The 15,030-nt window shown below is 54.6% G+C and overlaps 1 protein-coding gene and 1 non-coding gene across 2 annotated transcripts; both read right to left on the reverse strand.

Annotated features, from left to right (window-relative positions):
- Positions 1-10,646: 10,646 nt before the first annotated feature.
- LOC133748941 (U6 spliceosomal RNA) lies at positions 10,647-10,753 on the reverse strand. Its single transcript, XR_009864538.1, has one exon. It is a non-coding gene; the product is annotated as a U6 spliceosomal RNA (small nuclear RNA).
- A 2,629-nt stretch (positions 10,754-13,382) lies between these two features.
- Positions 13,383-14,751, reverse strand: FFAR2 (free fatty acid receptor 2). Its single transcript, XM_062177341.1, has one exon. It carries the CDS (start codon positions 14,749-14,751, stop codon positions 13,759-13,761), a length of 993 nt encoding a protein of 330 aa, XP_062033325.1. The 3' UTR covers positions 13,383-13,758.
- Between the last annotated feature and the right edge of the window lie 279 nt (positions 14,752-15,030).

The following is a 15,030-nucleotide window of genomic DNA, read 5'->3' on the forward strand; positions in this document are numbered from 1 at the left end:
ACCACGCTGATCCGAAACCAGGAGCCAGGTGCTTCTCCTGGTCTCCCATGTGGGTGCAGGGCTCAAGCACTTGGGCCATCCTCCACTGCACTCCCGGGCCACAGCAGAGAGCTGGACTGGAAGAGGAGCGACCAGGACAGAATCCGGTGCCCCGACCGGGACTAGAACCCAGGGTGACAGCGCCGCAGGCAGAGGATTAGCCTAGTGAGCCGTGGCGCCGGCCAAGGACCAATCTCTTGTGCGCGCTCTGCTGATCTGTAGAGTCCCACTTCCACTCTTTCTGCTCCAACTGTGTCACAGAGCTCAGAGGTCTTCTTTTCTCAAAGGTCTTTGGATGGCTTGCTCCTGTTTGTACCTGTTTCTCTCCTTATGTGAGAGTTAATCTTTTTTTTTAAATATATTTTTATTTTATTTGAAATCAAAGCAAGAGAGAGAGAGAGAGAGAGAGAGAGAGAGAATCTTCCATCTGCTGCTTCACTCCTCAAATGGCTGCAATGTCCGGAGCTGGGCTGATCTGAAGCCAGGAGCCAGGAGTTTCTTCCCGGTCTCCCATGCGGGTGGCAGGGGGCCCAATCACTTGGGTCATCTTCCACTGCTTTTCCAGGTGCATTAGCAGGGAGCTGGATCAGAAATGAAGCAGCTGGGTCTTGAACTGGCACCTATGTGTGATGCCATGGCCACAGGCAGCAGCTTTATCCGCTACACCACAGTATCAGCCCTGATCCTGGGTTCTTGAAGTCGACTTCCTTGTGTGCTGAAAACCTTTAAAGGAATCCTCAGCAGAGCAAGTGATGGGAGGGCCTGGCCGCATGACAGCAGGTGCGGGATGAAAGGTCAGGAATGAGTGTGGGGACTTATTTGACACAGGAGCCTTCTTGGCAAGGGCCATCACTTTATTAGGGCCATAATCGTCCTTTTCCTGTGTGTCCCAAGGGCTGTTGTCAGGATCAAATGAGATAAGAGTTCTGAAGCCACCTTGTAACACGGAGAAGACTTTACAACCTGTTGGGTAGCATTAATGGGCGCAGCACCCTCACCCCACCCATGCCGTGGCAGAGAAGGCTCTGCAGGCAAAGCAGGGAGACCTGGGCCTGCCCTCAGCTTGTTGGGAGTGAGTAGCAACTTTCCTTCTCCAGCGAATTGTTGTGTTCATTTGTAGAATACCTATCCGTGTCAGGCAAGGTTCTCTGGCAGCAGGGGATGCAAAGGGGAACAAAACAGAGAAGTGATCCTGGAACTTGCATTCGGAGGGAAGACGGACAACAAGCAGATAAGCGAATAAATAATAACAATAGAGGCCACGCTTGAGGCTAAGAACAGTGGATTGAACACACAGATTTGCTTTGACTGCCTCCTGAAATGGCACGGTAATGACAGTGATGAGATCGATTACGCAGGGGTGCCCATGAAACAGGGAGAACGTAAGAAGGATGCAAAAGCTCTCGGATGCCGGAAAGCAGGTGGATGGGCTGGTTGTGTGTGTGTGTGTGTGTGTGTGTGACTGGGAACTGCAGACCTCTGAGAGGCGAACCCCTAGCTGGTAATGGGAAAAGCCGAGAATCGGCCCCATTTCTGCTGCAGGATCCACCTAAGGCTTGGGAACGGGAGGCGGCAGGTACTTCCGGAAACGGGGGCGAAGGGCGAGCTTGCACAAGGAAGACGGGCTGCAAGTTTATTTAAAAAGAGTCGCCAGATCTCTTCCCCAATCCCCTGGTGCTGGGCAACTGCTCCTCACCCAGAAAAACACCGCGGCTGTATTCTCTGGAGAGAAGAGCACGGAGCTCTGTGGGCTGTGGGCTCCAGACACACTTGGCAGGAGGAACGGCGTGATGTAAGCTGGGGGCCGCAGGCACGCCGGACGTCTGGCGGCTGAGCGGCTTCTCCATTTGGAAGTCCAACGTTCACCCTGCAGGCAGGACATTGGAAGCTTCTTTTCTGGGAAATCTGATCATCCCGAGAAGAAAAACCCTAAGTACGGACACGGGAGGTTTCCCCAGCTAAACGGTCTGGTTGAATCTGCACACCCTGAGGTCTGGCTCAGGTGCCCCCAGCTTCTGCTCACGGTGTATACCCATGGAAGGCCGCCTCCGAGAGGGCCCCAGGACCCTGCTTCCTGGTATGCACGCCCTTATGAGATCCTTGCTACCTTCGAGAATGGGCTGAGCCAAAATGATGGTTTATGAAAAGCCTGCCTAGGCTGGTGCCGCGGCTCAATAGGCTAATCCTCCGCCTGTGGCGCCGGCACCCTGGGTTCTAGTCCCGGTCAGGGTGCCGGATTTTGTCCCGGTTGCCCCTCTTCCAGGCCAGCTCTCTGCTGTGGCCAGGGAGTGCAGTGGAGGATGGCCCAGGTGCTTGGGCCCTGCACCCGCATGGGAGACTAGGAAAAGCACCTGGCTCCCGGCTTCAGATCAGCACAGTGCGCCAGCCGCAGTGGCCATTGGAGGGTGAACCAACAGTAAAGGAAGACCTTTCTCTCTGTCTCTCTCTCTCTCTCGCTGTCTACTCTGCCTGTCACAAAAAAAAAAAAAAAAAAAAAAGCCTGCCTTCCCTCCTGCCTCTCTTGCTGTTTTTCTTGGCAGCCACCTGCTAAGTTGTAAAGTGCCCTACAGAAAGGCCCACGTGGCCAGGAACAGAAGGAGACCTTTGGGCCACCGCCAGCAAGGAACTGAGGCTCTCAATCCAACAGCCCCCGAGCACTTGAGTCCTGCCAATACCTACAGTTTCATGTGACAATTCTAAACATGATCAAAAGTGGGGGACTCCTAGTACCATAGAACCTAGTCTGTCCGTCACCCAAATTCAATGCTTACTTTGCACGTTTGCCTCTTCCATTCTTTTTTTTTTTTTCTTTCTAGTGTGTTAGGTCCAATATTCCCCAAATAATGGGAGCTCAAGACACAGAGAGGAGAGAAAACAAAGGCAGGCAACCATCACAAAGAGCTGCAGGAGAAGCCCCCGAACCAAAGGATGTCGTTCTGCTCACTGACAGAGGCCGCCGAGTGCCTCACACAGTGGGTGACATCTTAGGATCTTAGAAAGGCTTCCAGACAGAGAAAGGTCACCTGCAAAAAATGGGAAGCAGATTGTCTTAGGAGTGTTCCCCTGCACTGGAGCTGCACACGAATTCTAGCTCTTGTCTCCAGGGAGGCCCGGGGGGGGGGGGGGGGGGCGAAGGGGGGAAGAGTGCTCATTTTCACAGCAAAACTTTCTAAATGTAAAACTCTAAATAGAACTTTCAGAAAACCTTTTATTTGTTTATATGATAGGTGGAAAGGGGGAAGTTAGAGACAGAGAGAGAGAGAGAAAAAAAAAAAAAAAAAAAAACAGAATTCCCATCTGCTGGTTCATTCCCCCAAACGCCTGCAGTGGGCAAGGCTGGGCTGAAGCCAAAGCCAGGAGCTGGGAACTCGATTCTTATGGGTTCTCCTCTGTGACTCAGCTACGAGAACCATCATGGCTGCCTCCCAGAGCCTGCAGGAGCAGGAAGCTGGCTTCAGGAACTGGAGCCAGGTATCAACCCTAGGCATTGTGATACGGGATACGGGCATCTCAGCCGGTGTTGTAACTCCTAGGTTCATTTTGACGGGCCACGAGTGTCATTCTAGGGTTCTACACTTGGTCCGATGTTGAAGTTCATTGTTGAAAGAATCACTGGAGAAGAAGTTAAAGGTCCTTGTCTTCGCACACGAAAGAATTCAGATGTGAGACAGAGAGCAGGGAAAGCAAATAGCAAAGTTTATTAGGGTAGGGACATCCGTAAGAACAGGACAGGCACCTCTCCAGACAGAACCTGAGAGAGAGCGCCCAGTTCACATTTAGGCTGGTGTTCTTAAGGGCATGGGTCTTGCCTTCCCGACTTTTCTCTCCCCCTCTCCTTCTTTGCCTCCCGAACAAAGGACTTGTTGGGTGTAAATAGGAAAAATTCCTTTCTGAGTTTCCCGTTGAAGTTGCCGGATAGGGGAAGCCTGGCTGGCGTAGTCCACCAGGGGGCTTCTCTCTAGGGTGCCCACCTTAGAGGAAGGATGTTTAGCAGGCCAGGTAGAAGGGGCAGGACCCCCGGAAGGTCATCAGTGTCCAGGCAGGACTTAGAAGTGCAGATACTGGACTGTACCTGGAAGGTTATGGGGTGACTTTGAGATGCAGATACTGGGCTGCTGTAGATGTCAATTTCTTTAGGCCCTTGTCACACACATAGGCTAATTCCTGACTTTCTACCTGACAAAAGGATATAGACATTTTCGGACGCACAGGTGGTTTCAAACTATTGGCTTTCTCTGGAAGCTGCTAGAAGAGAGTTTGGGATCGAATGAAAGGTGTGTGAGCAGCAGACTCAGCCAACAAAGAAAATAAGGCAATTATGAACTCCAGGGGATGAGGGAGAAAGTTGTGCAAGGTAGAAAAAGTCTTCGTGGTTTGTTGTCACAGGGATTCAGCTTGTCATGAGCTCAGCCATTTTGGACCCAGCTGCCATCCAGCCTTGTAGCTGACCCTGAGGTCATCCCAAGCCCTATGACAGGGTAAACAAAGTTGCTGAGATAACCTGCTTGCTCTGCTCTTATCTGATGCCCAGATGTCTCTTATCTGATATCGGGAACATTCTTCTGAAGGAATAGTTCCCGAGAAAGGCCAGGTGCATTCTGGTGAGCTCCTGGCCAGCTTGGTCTACAAAACCATCTTTCTCCTGCTCACAGCCTGGAGACAGCGCGTCTGGTGGCTGCTGGAGACCTCTCATCTGTCTGTAAGTCCCCTTAGCAAATTACACTCTGAATAATCTTGGCTTTCTTTTCTTTTCTGGTCTCTCTGCATCTTCCGCCTTTGATGACTGGCTCTTGTGCACCGGGTTTTTCCAAAACAACCGTGGAATGAATAGCATTTATGTAGTCATGATAATGTCGGCATTGAATATTGTTCTAACACAATTACAGGGTAAGCAAACCAGGAAGATGCAAGGTGGGACAGGTGCGTGCATGTACGTGTATCGGCAAAGGAAAGAGAGCTCCAAGTTCAGCATCTTCTTCTGCCCTAGGCGGAGTTAGCAGATCAAAGCCGATATGGGACAAGAAAGAAGTCTAGCAAAATTAGCAGATTCCTTAAAGTCATAGGAAAAGCATGTAGTTGAGAAGAGACGGGAGCTCTTGTCTCCAGGCAGACCCTGGTGGAGGGAGAGGGTGAAGGGTGCTCATTTTCACAGCAAACCATCTCGCTCATGAAACTCCGGACTCCTGTAACTTTGATAAAAACAGTAAGTGAGCAAAAAATAGATGATGTCAGCTGGTGATAAATGCAGCGAAGTCAGTTGAGGGGAAAGTCTTTGGAGCAAATGAAATTTGGGTGGCCCGAGGCAGCCGTGGGAGGATCTGCGGAGGAGGGAACCGGGACTAGGAATGGCAGGTGAGAAGGCTCTGAGGCTGGAAGCAGCCCAGCGAGCCATCAGTAGCCAAAGGGCAGAACACACTGAGGAGGAGTAGAGTGTGGAAGCCGTAGGAGATGAGCTTGGGCCAAGGGACCAGTGCCAGGTCACGCGGGGCCTTGCCAGCTCTGGGGAGGGCTTGCTGCGTGTGCTGAGGCTATTAGGAGTGTCTGGAGGCCTTTAAGCACAAGAATGGAGTTAGTTTTTAGGAGATTGCCGTGTGTAAAGTTGACTTGCATCTCCAGGGGGCCAGGTGCTGTTCTGAAGTCTCGGTGGGTACACCATTAAGCCCGTGTACTCCTCATAACAGCGTGAGATTGTGGGTGCTGCAACTTCCCTTCGCCCCCCCCCCCCCCCAACACACACTTTTTAATGTGACTCAAAAGCCTAGAGAATCCAGGACGGGAGCCCAGGACAGGCTGCTGCCTCCCTGGAGACCTCCGGGCTGATTCCCCAAGCTTGCCTTGCTCCGCAGGCACCTGGAGAGCATTAGAAAAAGCAAACAGCCCAGTGTGTGTCCCAGGCGACTCTGAAATGCTGCCGGGCTTGAGACACACGGGACTGGAGACTTTCTCACCTCCCCCCAAGCCCCAAGCTTCTGTCTGCACGCCTCCATTCCTGTGGGGGGCCGGGGGTCCCTGGGTGGCATGGGGTGGCTCGTGGCTGCCCCTCAGCCTCCTGGCCCTCTCTCAGGGCCCGGGCAGCCCTGCCTCTCCCAGCCACGGTTCCTGCTGGAGCCTGGGGTGTCCTCTGCTTTTCAGGCTCCACCGCCCTCCCCAGCTTTCTGGCCGCTGCAGCTGCCTGCATTGCGCCTCCAGCCCTCCTTCCTCTTCCTCAACAAGGCAGCCGATTGCAGACAGAAGGGAAGCCTGCATGTGTCTCATTTGGAGAGAGAAGGGGCCTGAGCCAGGGGCCAGAGGAGGGTCTCCAGGGGGACCTGGGCGTGCCACTTTCGCACCTCAGCGCCCCGGCCATTCTTGCTGTGAAGTGGGGAGACGACATCTCTTGCATTGCCTTAGGCACCCTCTCCGATCTGACACTTGTCAGGTCTTCCGGCTGCCACCAAGTTCCAGCCGCCCTGGCCTTTCTTTTTCTGGCACAAGTTCAGCACGTTAGGGCTTGGGCCTTGAGCCCTTTGCTTGGAGTGTTCTTCCCCCTGTGCCTGGCTCTCTTGAGTGCTTGTCATTCCACTCACGGTGCAAACACCACCCCAGAGCAGCCATCCTGGGCCACTCATTGAGAAGCGGCCACTTTGGGGCTGGGACATTTGACCTCGTAGTGAAGATGCTGGTGAGGACAGCCGAGTGCCTGGGTTAGAGGCCTGGCTCTGCCTCTGACTCCAGCTTCCCGCCCCGGCAAGGCCTGGGAGGCAGCAGCAATGGCTCAGCAGCTGGGTTCCTGCCGCCCATGTGGGAGACCTGGAGTGAGTTCCCCGCTCCCAGCTAAAGCCTCTGACCATTGTTGGCATCTGGGAGTCAACCAGAGGATGGGAGTGCGTGCTCTCTCTCAAGTGAATCAATACAAATTAAAAATAAATGACAGTGGCCACTTGCTCTTTGCCCTAGAGTCCCCCCTGTCCCCAGCTGTGGTTTCCTGTCTTCCCAGCGCTTACCCTGTCTCAAAGCGCCTGGCTGACTATCTATCTGCCTCTCCCCTGGGCTGTGAGCCGCCGGTGAGCAGGGATCCTGTCCTTGTTAACTGCTCTATTTTCAGCTCCTGGAATGGGGCCTGGCACCTAGGAGGCCGCCATTGGTGTTTGTGGATGGATGAATGAATGCAGTGCAAATCGTGTCATGTTTGCCTTTGCACTTTGGAATCTCCCAAAGGCTTCTAGGCTTCTCCCCGGGACGGGCTTCTCACTGAAAACACCTTCCTTTGGGAGCAGTATATTTACTTTCCTGTTTCCTTGAGGCTGCTGACAGCTCAGGCTGACAGATGGCAAGGGCAGTGTCTTGGGGGAGGGAGCCCGAGACTACTAGAACAGTGGCGGACAGCGTCTCCTTGGGGGAGCCGCCAGCAGACAGCTGACGGTGGCCCGTGTTTGCAGAGGTGGGTCCCCACCTGACCTCACGTCTTCCACCTTGGCAGACATCGAGGTTCTGCCAAGTGGGTTAGGAGACTAACCCACTTGCTTCTGAGTGCTTAAAGACGTTTGGCCCAATTTCTGGTTGGCTGTGCAGGGTGTAGATGAGAAATGTCCCCATTTTCAGTAACCAGGGGGCAAAGTCAACAAAAGAAATGTGACCACAGGAGGTAGGACACTGTGACGGGAGAGCTGACAGAGAGCCGAGGCGAGAGGCAGGGAAGCTCAAGGGAGTGGAGTTAGAAGCTTGGCCGTGTTTTCCTCCAGACTCTCTGTAGCCACCCGGGCTTGCCTTCTGTGGCCACAGCGATCACCACCAAACCACACAGCATCTAAGCTGTGGCCGTGTGGCCAGATGAGCGTCCCAGAGGCAGGGGTGCAGCAGCAGCTCGTCCAGAAAGAGGACAGGAAATAGTCAACACCCGCTTCCCTCTTCCCTGCTGGCGGGGCCCCCGGCTCGGGCTGAGCCAGCTCCCTCCACTCCTGCTTCCTGGTAGCAGCGCTAGGTTGCCTGGTATGTAACTCATTAACCAGGCACGAATATTTCTGTTTACCCATCTGTCATCCTGCTCTGGAGCAGGGGACTCAGATGAGCCCCACAACCTTCCAGCCAGCCGGCGGCTCTTGGATCGCGGCCTAGCCAGCCACATTCAGCGTGTGTTTGTTGTGTGAAAAGCCTGGTACTCGGTGTCGCCAGGGAAAGATAAGGATGTGGTCTGTCTTCCATGTGAGTGCACGTGTGGTGAGGTGCACCACCTGGCTGAGACTAGTAGCTCTCCCCAAACCCGTGGTCTGTGTTGTCGTGTTGCTGCAAGCTGGCCCCGCTGGGAGGGCATATGCCACAGAAATTAGCAAGTGCCACAAGTTAGGGCCTTCCCTCCACTCTGCCCTCCCTCTTCCCCATCCCACTCCTGGCCCCCGCACAATCGCGGGCTGTGGGACACGTCCCAACACATCGTGGAGCCGTGTATTTACCAAGTGGCTGCGCCGTGACTCGCAGAGCCGCCTCCTGGCCAGCTTGTCTTTGCATAGCTGATTTTTTTTTAAGATTTATATATTTATTTGAAAGGCAGAATTACAGAGAGGCAGAAAGAGAGAGAGAGAGAGAGAGGTTTCCATCTGTTGGTTCACTCCCCAATGGCCACAATGGCCAGAGCTGTGCTGATCCAAAGCCAGGAGCCAGGCGCTTCTTCCAGGTCTCCTACGTAGGTGCAGGGGCCCAAGCATTTGGGCATCTTCTACTGCTTATCCCAGGCCATAACAGAGCTGGACCAGAAGTGGAGCAGTCGGTACTCGAACCAGTGCCCATATAAGATGCTGGCACTGCAGGCAGTGGCTTTACCCGCTACACTACGTGCTGACTCCCACATGGCTGATTCTAATGAAGGAGGCACCAGCCTTCCTTTCAGGGAGCTGCTGGTCTGGTGAAAACCGTGCGTGTCTGCACGGTCTGTCAGGGCTTCGTCACTGTCACGCACACCATCTCCTGGACCCTAACAACCACCTCCCTCCATGGTGGACACAGCCGCCAGGGTGGTCTTCCTGGAGTGGATACCAGAGCTCCCTTCCTCTTGCTTCATCCCTCGAATGACTTCCAGAGCTCTTAGAATTCAGGCTCCTCTCTGTGGCTCAGGGACTTGCGTGCTCTGGTCCCCACTCACCTCCTAGGCGTCTCTGTCCGTTGCTCTCTATCCCAGCTCTCGGTTTTCCAGTTCAGTGGTTCTCAGAGCAGCATCAGCATCACCTGGGCACTTGTTGGAAACACACCTGGGCCCACTCTGATGGTTAATTTATTTTTTTATTTTTTGACAGGCAGAGTGGACAGTGAGAGAGAGACAGAGAGAAAGGTCTTCCTTTTTTTGCCGTTGATTCACCCTCCAATGGCCGCCGCGGTAGGCGCGCTGCTGCCGGCGCACCGCGCTGATCCAATGGCAGGAGCCAGGTGCTTCTCCTGGTCTCCCATAGGGTGCAGGGCCCAAGCACTTGGGCCATCCTCCACTGCACTCCCTGACCACAGCAGAGAGCTGGCCTGGAAGAGGGGCAACCGGGACAGGATCGGTGCCCCGACCGGGACTAGAACCCGGTGTGCCGGCGCCGCAAGGCGGAGGATTAGCCTAGTGAGCCGCGGCGCCGGCCTCTGATGGTTAATTTTTGACTGGCCCGTGGAGTGCCCAGATATTTGGCTATACGTGGTTTCTGGGCGTGTCTATGAGGGTGCTTACGGAGGAATCAGTAGACTGAGGAGAGTGGAGTGGCCTTGGGGACACGGGAGGCGTCAGCCAGTCTACTGAAGGTCTGAACAGAAGCAGAAAGGTGGAAGAAGGGAGAAGGGAGCGCTGGCCCTCCGACTGGGTGGCTTGCCCGGCGTGCCGGATCCAGGACTGGCGCCATCAGTTTTCCCAGTTCCCAGGTCTTTGGCCTTGGGCTGGAACCACAGCACCAGCTTTCCTGGGTCCCTAGCTTGCAGATGGCATGTCACGGGGCTTGTCTGCTTCGGGAACTGAGTGACGGCTCATCACAACCCCTCTCCGTCTCTGTGTCTCCCCTCCCCGTTTCTCTGGAGACCCCTGACCAATACACCTGCTGATGCCAAATCCTGGGGGAGGGAGACAGCAGTTTTTTGCTTCAGCGAGCCCTGCAGGTGATTCTAACACGAGTTCCACAATTCCTTGGTAACTGGTTTGCACTTGGCCTGTTCTGAAATGGTCTCGCTAAACTGCCTGTTTTACCTCGTCTCTTGTAACACCGCCCCAGGTAAAATGTCCGGTCTACTCAAAGGGTCCCTGACCTACCATGCTTCAACTTAACGATTTTTAAAATATTTTTTGCTTTCCTGATGGTGTGAATTTTGCGTTTTGGTATTTTCCTGGCTGGCAATGTGCTCCTATGTGATGCTGGGTGGTGGGTGAAAGCCACAGCTCCTGTCCAGCCCCATGCTCACAGCGGGAGAGAGGACATTCTCTGTAGCACGCGACAAGCGTGTTGTTAAGCTAAGGTGTTCAGGAGGTTCAGGGCGCCAGGTGCATTGTTAACTTACAATATTTCCAATTTCCAATGGGCAGATCAGGACATAAATCGAGGGGTATGTGTGCTAGCTCTCCGAGCCATTGTTTGTTTTGTTTTTTTTTTCTGTTTTGTTTTTTGTTTTGTTTTTTAAATATGGAACACTTCACGAATTTGCATGTCATCCTTGCACAGGGGCTATGCTAATCTTCTCTGTAAAGTTCCAATTTTAATATCTGTGCTGCCAAAGCGAGCACAGAGCCATGGTGTGGAAGGAGTCAATTACTCAGTTTCCCAGTGAAGAAATGGGCTGATCTACCTGTTGACTTGATGAGGGCCGAACACTGGGAAATGAGTGGCTAAGACTTTACCCCGAATGCCTCAGACCAGCTCTTGTGATTTTCTTACAACCCCATGAGAAGCCAAAGGACTTGCTTGTGCTCTCTCCCGGTCAGCAGGAGCAGCCATGTGCCGAAAGAACCCGGAACCCGAGCCGGATGCGACTGCCGGCTTGCTGCGGGAGCCCTTCTCGGACAGCGGAGCTGCCTCAGCGCCCAGCAAGGCTGTTCTCTGTCTCCCACTTAAGTATCCCTGGAAGCTGGGGAGTGAGGGCTTTGCTGAAGCAGTCACTGTTGGTGAGGATCTGCCTGCCCGTTTGGCCCCGATCTTTGTTCTTCTTCCCCGTGGGGCTGCGTAGACACATCTGTATCTTGTTCCAGCCCCACAGCCAGCCTTCCTTCTCTGGAGTCACACCTTGGAGTCCAGACAGACCTGGACTTGACCTCTCACCCACCACTCCCCAGGTGGCCACAACAGTCAGATCTGGGTCAGGCTCACACCAGGAGCCGGGAGCTCCTTCCGGGTCTCCCATGTTGGGGGGGCCCCAAGCACTTGGACCATCCTCCGCTGTTGTTCCAGGAGCATTAGCAGGGAGCTGGGTTGGAAGCAGAGCAGCAGGGACTCAAACCGCTGCTGTGATATGGGATGCTGGCCTCGCAGGTGGCTGCCACAATGCCGGCCTCTAGTATATGGTCTTAAATTTCCAACTTTGGTTAATATTTCTGGGCTTGATTCCCTGAGTTAGGGTATGTGTTGCTCGATGCTGGACATGCTATGATTAGACCTGAGTGGAGTGGGATATTATCAACCTGTGTAGACTCTATTTCCTTTAATCCCACCCAGACCAAATTAGTTGTTTTGGAATCCTTAACGCACCAGAGACTCATAGTAAAGCTCCAGTCGGCTGAAAATCCCAGGATTCTTCTTACCCATTACTACCAAAGTCTCTCTTATTTTTATTTTTTTATTTTTTTGACAGGCAGAGTGGACAGTGAGAGAGAGACAGAGAGAAAGGTCTTCCTTTACCGTTGGTTCACCCTCCAATGGCCGTTGCGGCCAGCGCACCGCACTGATCCGAAGCCGGGAGCCAGGTGCTTCTCCTGGTCTCCCATGCAGGTGCAGGGCCCAAGCACTTGGGCCATCCTCTACTGCTTTCCTGGGCCACAGCAGAGAGCTGGCCAGGAAGAGGGGCAACCGGGACAGAATCTGGCGCCCCACCCGGGACTAGAACCCTGTGTGCCGGCGCAAGGCGGAGGATTAGCCTATTGAGCCACGGCAACGGCCCAAAGTCTCTTAATACATGTCTAATATGTGATTTGCATATTTTTAAACTTCTATTTACTGCATTTCTTTTAAGTAGGGATATACCTGTATTTCACCTGGATAGATACCATAGAGTTAAGCAATATTGGGTAATTCCTCAGCAATTTTATATCTGTGGTCACATTTTAATGCTCAGCATAAGCTTGGGAGGTACACAAATCACTTTCAGAAGATTGTTGAAAAATGGAATTACAATAGAAGCTTATTTTGGCATAAAAAATGCTTTTGAGAGCCATGCAAAGTTTTTCCGTAATGCGCATTTTCCATGAACATTTTGAAGAGCCCCTCATAGGCATAGATATCAAACTTTTTTTCTACCAGAATAAATAGGTTTTTTCATTCTATTTGCCCATATGCCCTCTCAGGTGCCTTGCAGTCCTCTCGTTACTAGGTTTTGGAAATGGAGGCTACGGTCTGTGATTTGCCCCAGGTCCTGCAGCGCTGAAGTCAGGGCTCTTCCCACACTGGGGGAGGGGGAGAGAAAGAGAGAGAGAGAGAAAGAAAGAGAGAGAGAGAGAGAGAGAGAGAGAGGGAGAGGGAGAGGGAGAGGGAGAGAGAGAGAGAGAGAGAGAGAGAGAGAATCCTGGCAGGGATTTGCGATGCTAGAGAAACTGCAGGTTTCAAAGCCCGGGGTGGGGGTGGTAACGTGCTTTAAGCTCCCCCTGACAGACTCAGAACTTGGAGCCGGGACTCACCCGCGTCCTCTTTCCAAGTCCAGCTCCTCCTCGGTGTGCATGAGATTCCCTGGGTACACTTGGCTCGCTTCACCCTCACTGTGCTCTCATCTTAAAAGGTTTCTGGGGGTTCTGAGGCATTGCCTTCCCCTGGGCAGCTGTGTCCAGTTCTCCACCCTAGTCTGCCTTCCCTGTGCTTGCAGAAATGCTACAAAAACTGGGACGCTCCCTGGAGAGGTTTAGTGTCTTTATTTCAATCTCCCAGACCAGGTGGCTTTTTCCTGCACTAGGTGGGGTCAGTGTTAGACTGGGAGGTGCCCAGCCCCTTCCCGGCCTGTGTGGGGTATCCTGGAGGCAGATGAGACCCAGACCTCACCCACCGGTGGGGGATGGGAGAACACGACAACACTTGAAAATGAGCAGAGCAATGGGTCAGACTGGTACCCCGAACCCCAATCGCTTTAGAGGTCTAAGCTCCCAGCCCTCCCGTCTGGTCCCCTTAGCTCAGAACCTTTTTGGTCTCTTGCTCTTATTTAGTATTTCCCAACCATCTCTCTCCCGTTGGCTTCCTCCAAGCAGCAGCAGCAGCGAGACCAGCATCTGGGCGTGGTTCCCAAGCTTGGGGCGAGATCCTTTAGGTCCCTCTGCTGCCCCTGTCCGGTCATCACAGCCCCCAGCTCCCTCCCAAGGACTGAATTCAGGTTCACGGCTCCTGAAGCCCTAGCCTGACGGTGCCTCCACGCCTAACCGTTTCTCCTCGTGTCCTTGGGAAGGGATACCAAGCTGGCAAGGGAGCCTCTTACCCAGTCCCCGAGGTGGATCAGGCCCCAGGATTCCCGAAACTGGGACGGGACACTTCCTGCTCACGCACCCAGGTTGCCCGCCCCCGTGCCCTCCAGGGTGCTGCCGAAGGTCCAGGGAGACGGCTAGTCTGACATGAAGTCCGGAGCCGCCATTCCCTCCGCCCGACTCCCAGCCCTGTCCCCTCTCGTCACCTCCGCCGTCTCTTTGCCCTCGCGTCCCAGGGGCGAGGAGCCGGGGTTCCGGAACAGCCGCAGCCCTTTGCCGAAAGCGCGGCGCACGGCCGCGGATGAAAAATAGAACAGCAGAGGGTCCAGGCTTGCGTTGAGCGCGCTGAAGACCACGGCCTCCACCCGCCACGGGGGGCTTTCCTTGAAGTAGAAGCCCACCAGGTGGGAGAAGTTGTAAGGCCCAAAGCACAGCAGGAAGTTGAGAAGCGTCACGACGGCCAGCCCCACGGCCCGGCGCCGCCGCTGGGTCCCCACGTGGGGCTGGGTGAGCATGATCCACACGAAGCGCCAGTAGCAGAAGATGGTGACGGCCATGGGGATGAAGAAGAGGACCAGGCAGAGCTCCAGGCGCACGGGCAGCACCACGTCCAGCTGCTCCTGCGTGAAGTTCTCGTAGCAGGTGATCTCGTTCCGGCTGCCCACCTGCTGGGTGGCGTTCAGGTACTGCACCACGATCACCACGGTGCAGTGACCGAAGGACATGATCCAGGCCACCAGAGCGGCGATCACGCCGTACACAGGCCGGCGGGCGAGCTTGTACTGCACGGGGTAGGCCACTCCCAGGTAGCGCTCGATGCTGATGCCCGCCAACAGCCACGTGCTGCAGTAGATGCTGCTGTAGAAGCCGAAGCCCGTGAGCGCGCACACGACCTGCGGCAGGTACCAGCGGAAGTTGGACGCGGCCTCCACGATCTTGAAGGGCAGCAGCAGCAGCAGCAGCAGGTCGGCCACCGTCAGGCTGAGCAGCAGGATGTGCACGGGGGCCGGCTGCGGCTGGCGCACCCTCTCCACGAAGGCCCGCAGAGCCAGGAGGTTGGCCGGGAGCCCAGTGAGGAAGATGATGATGTAGGCCGTGAGGATCAAGGAGCTGTGCAGGTCGAGCCTCATCCTGGAGGAGGATCGGGAGAGAGGGCAGGGTGGGGGCCGGGCCGGGGGCGGGGTAGGGGGGCCCTCCCAGCCGGCGGACCTCCTGGGGATCAGGACACGCACATCCTCCCTGGTGCTCTCCCCGCTGCCCGGACTCCAGCGCTCTGCCGCTCCCGCCACCTGCCAGAACTGCCCAGAGTAATTATTGACTTTGCCTTGGGCGGGATATTAGGCTGCAGTAATTACGTTTGCCATCCTGTGTCTCTGGGGGAGACCAGCCCTCGGCTGCCCGAGGGAATT

Source organism: Lepus europaeus, chromosome 19 (assembly GCF_033115175.1).
Source record: "Lepus europaeus isolate LE1 chromosome 19, mLepTim1.pri, whole genome shotgun sequence".
Lineage (NCBI taxonomy): Eukaryota > Metazoa > Chordata > Mammalia > Lagomorpha > Leporidae > Lepus > Lepus europaeus.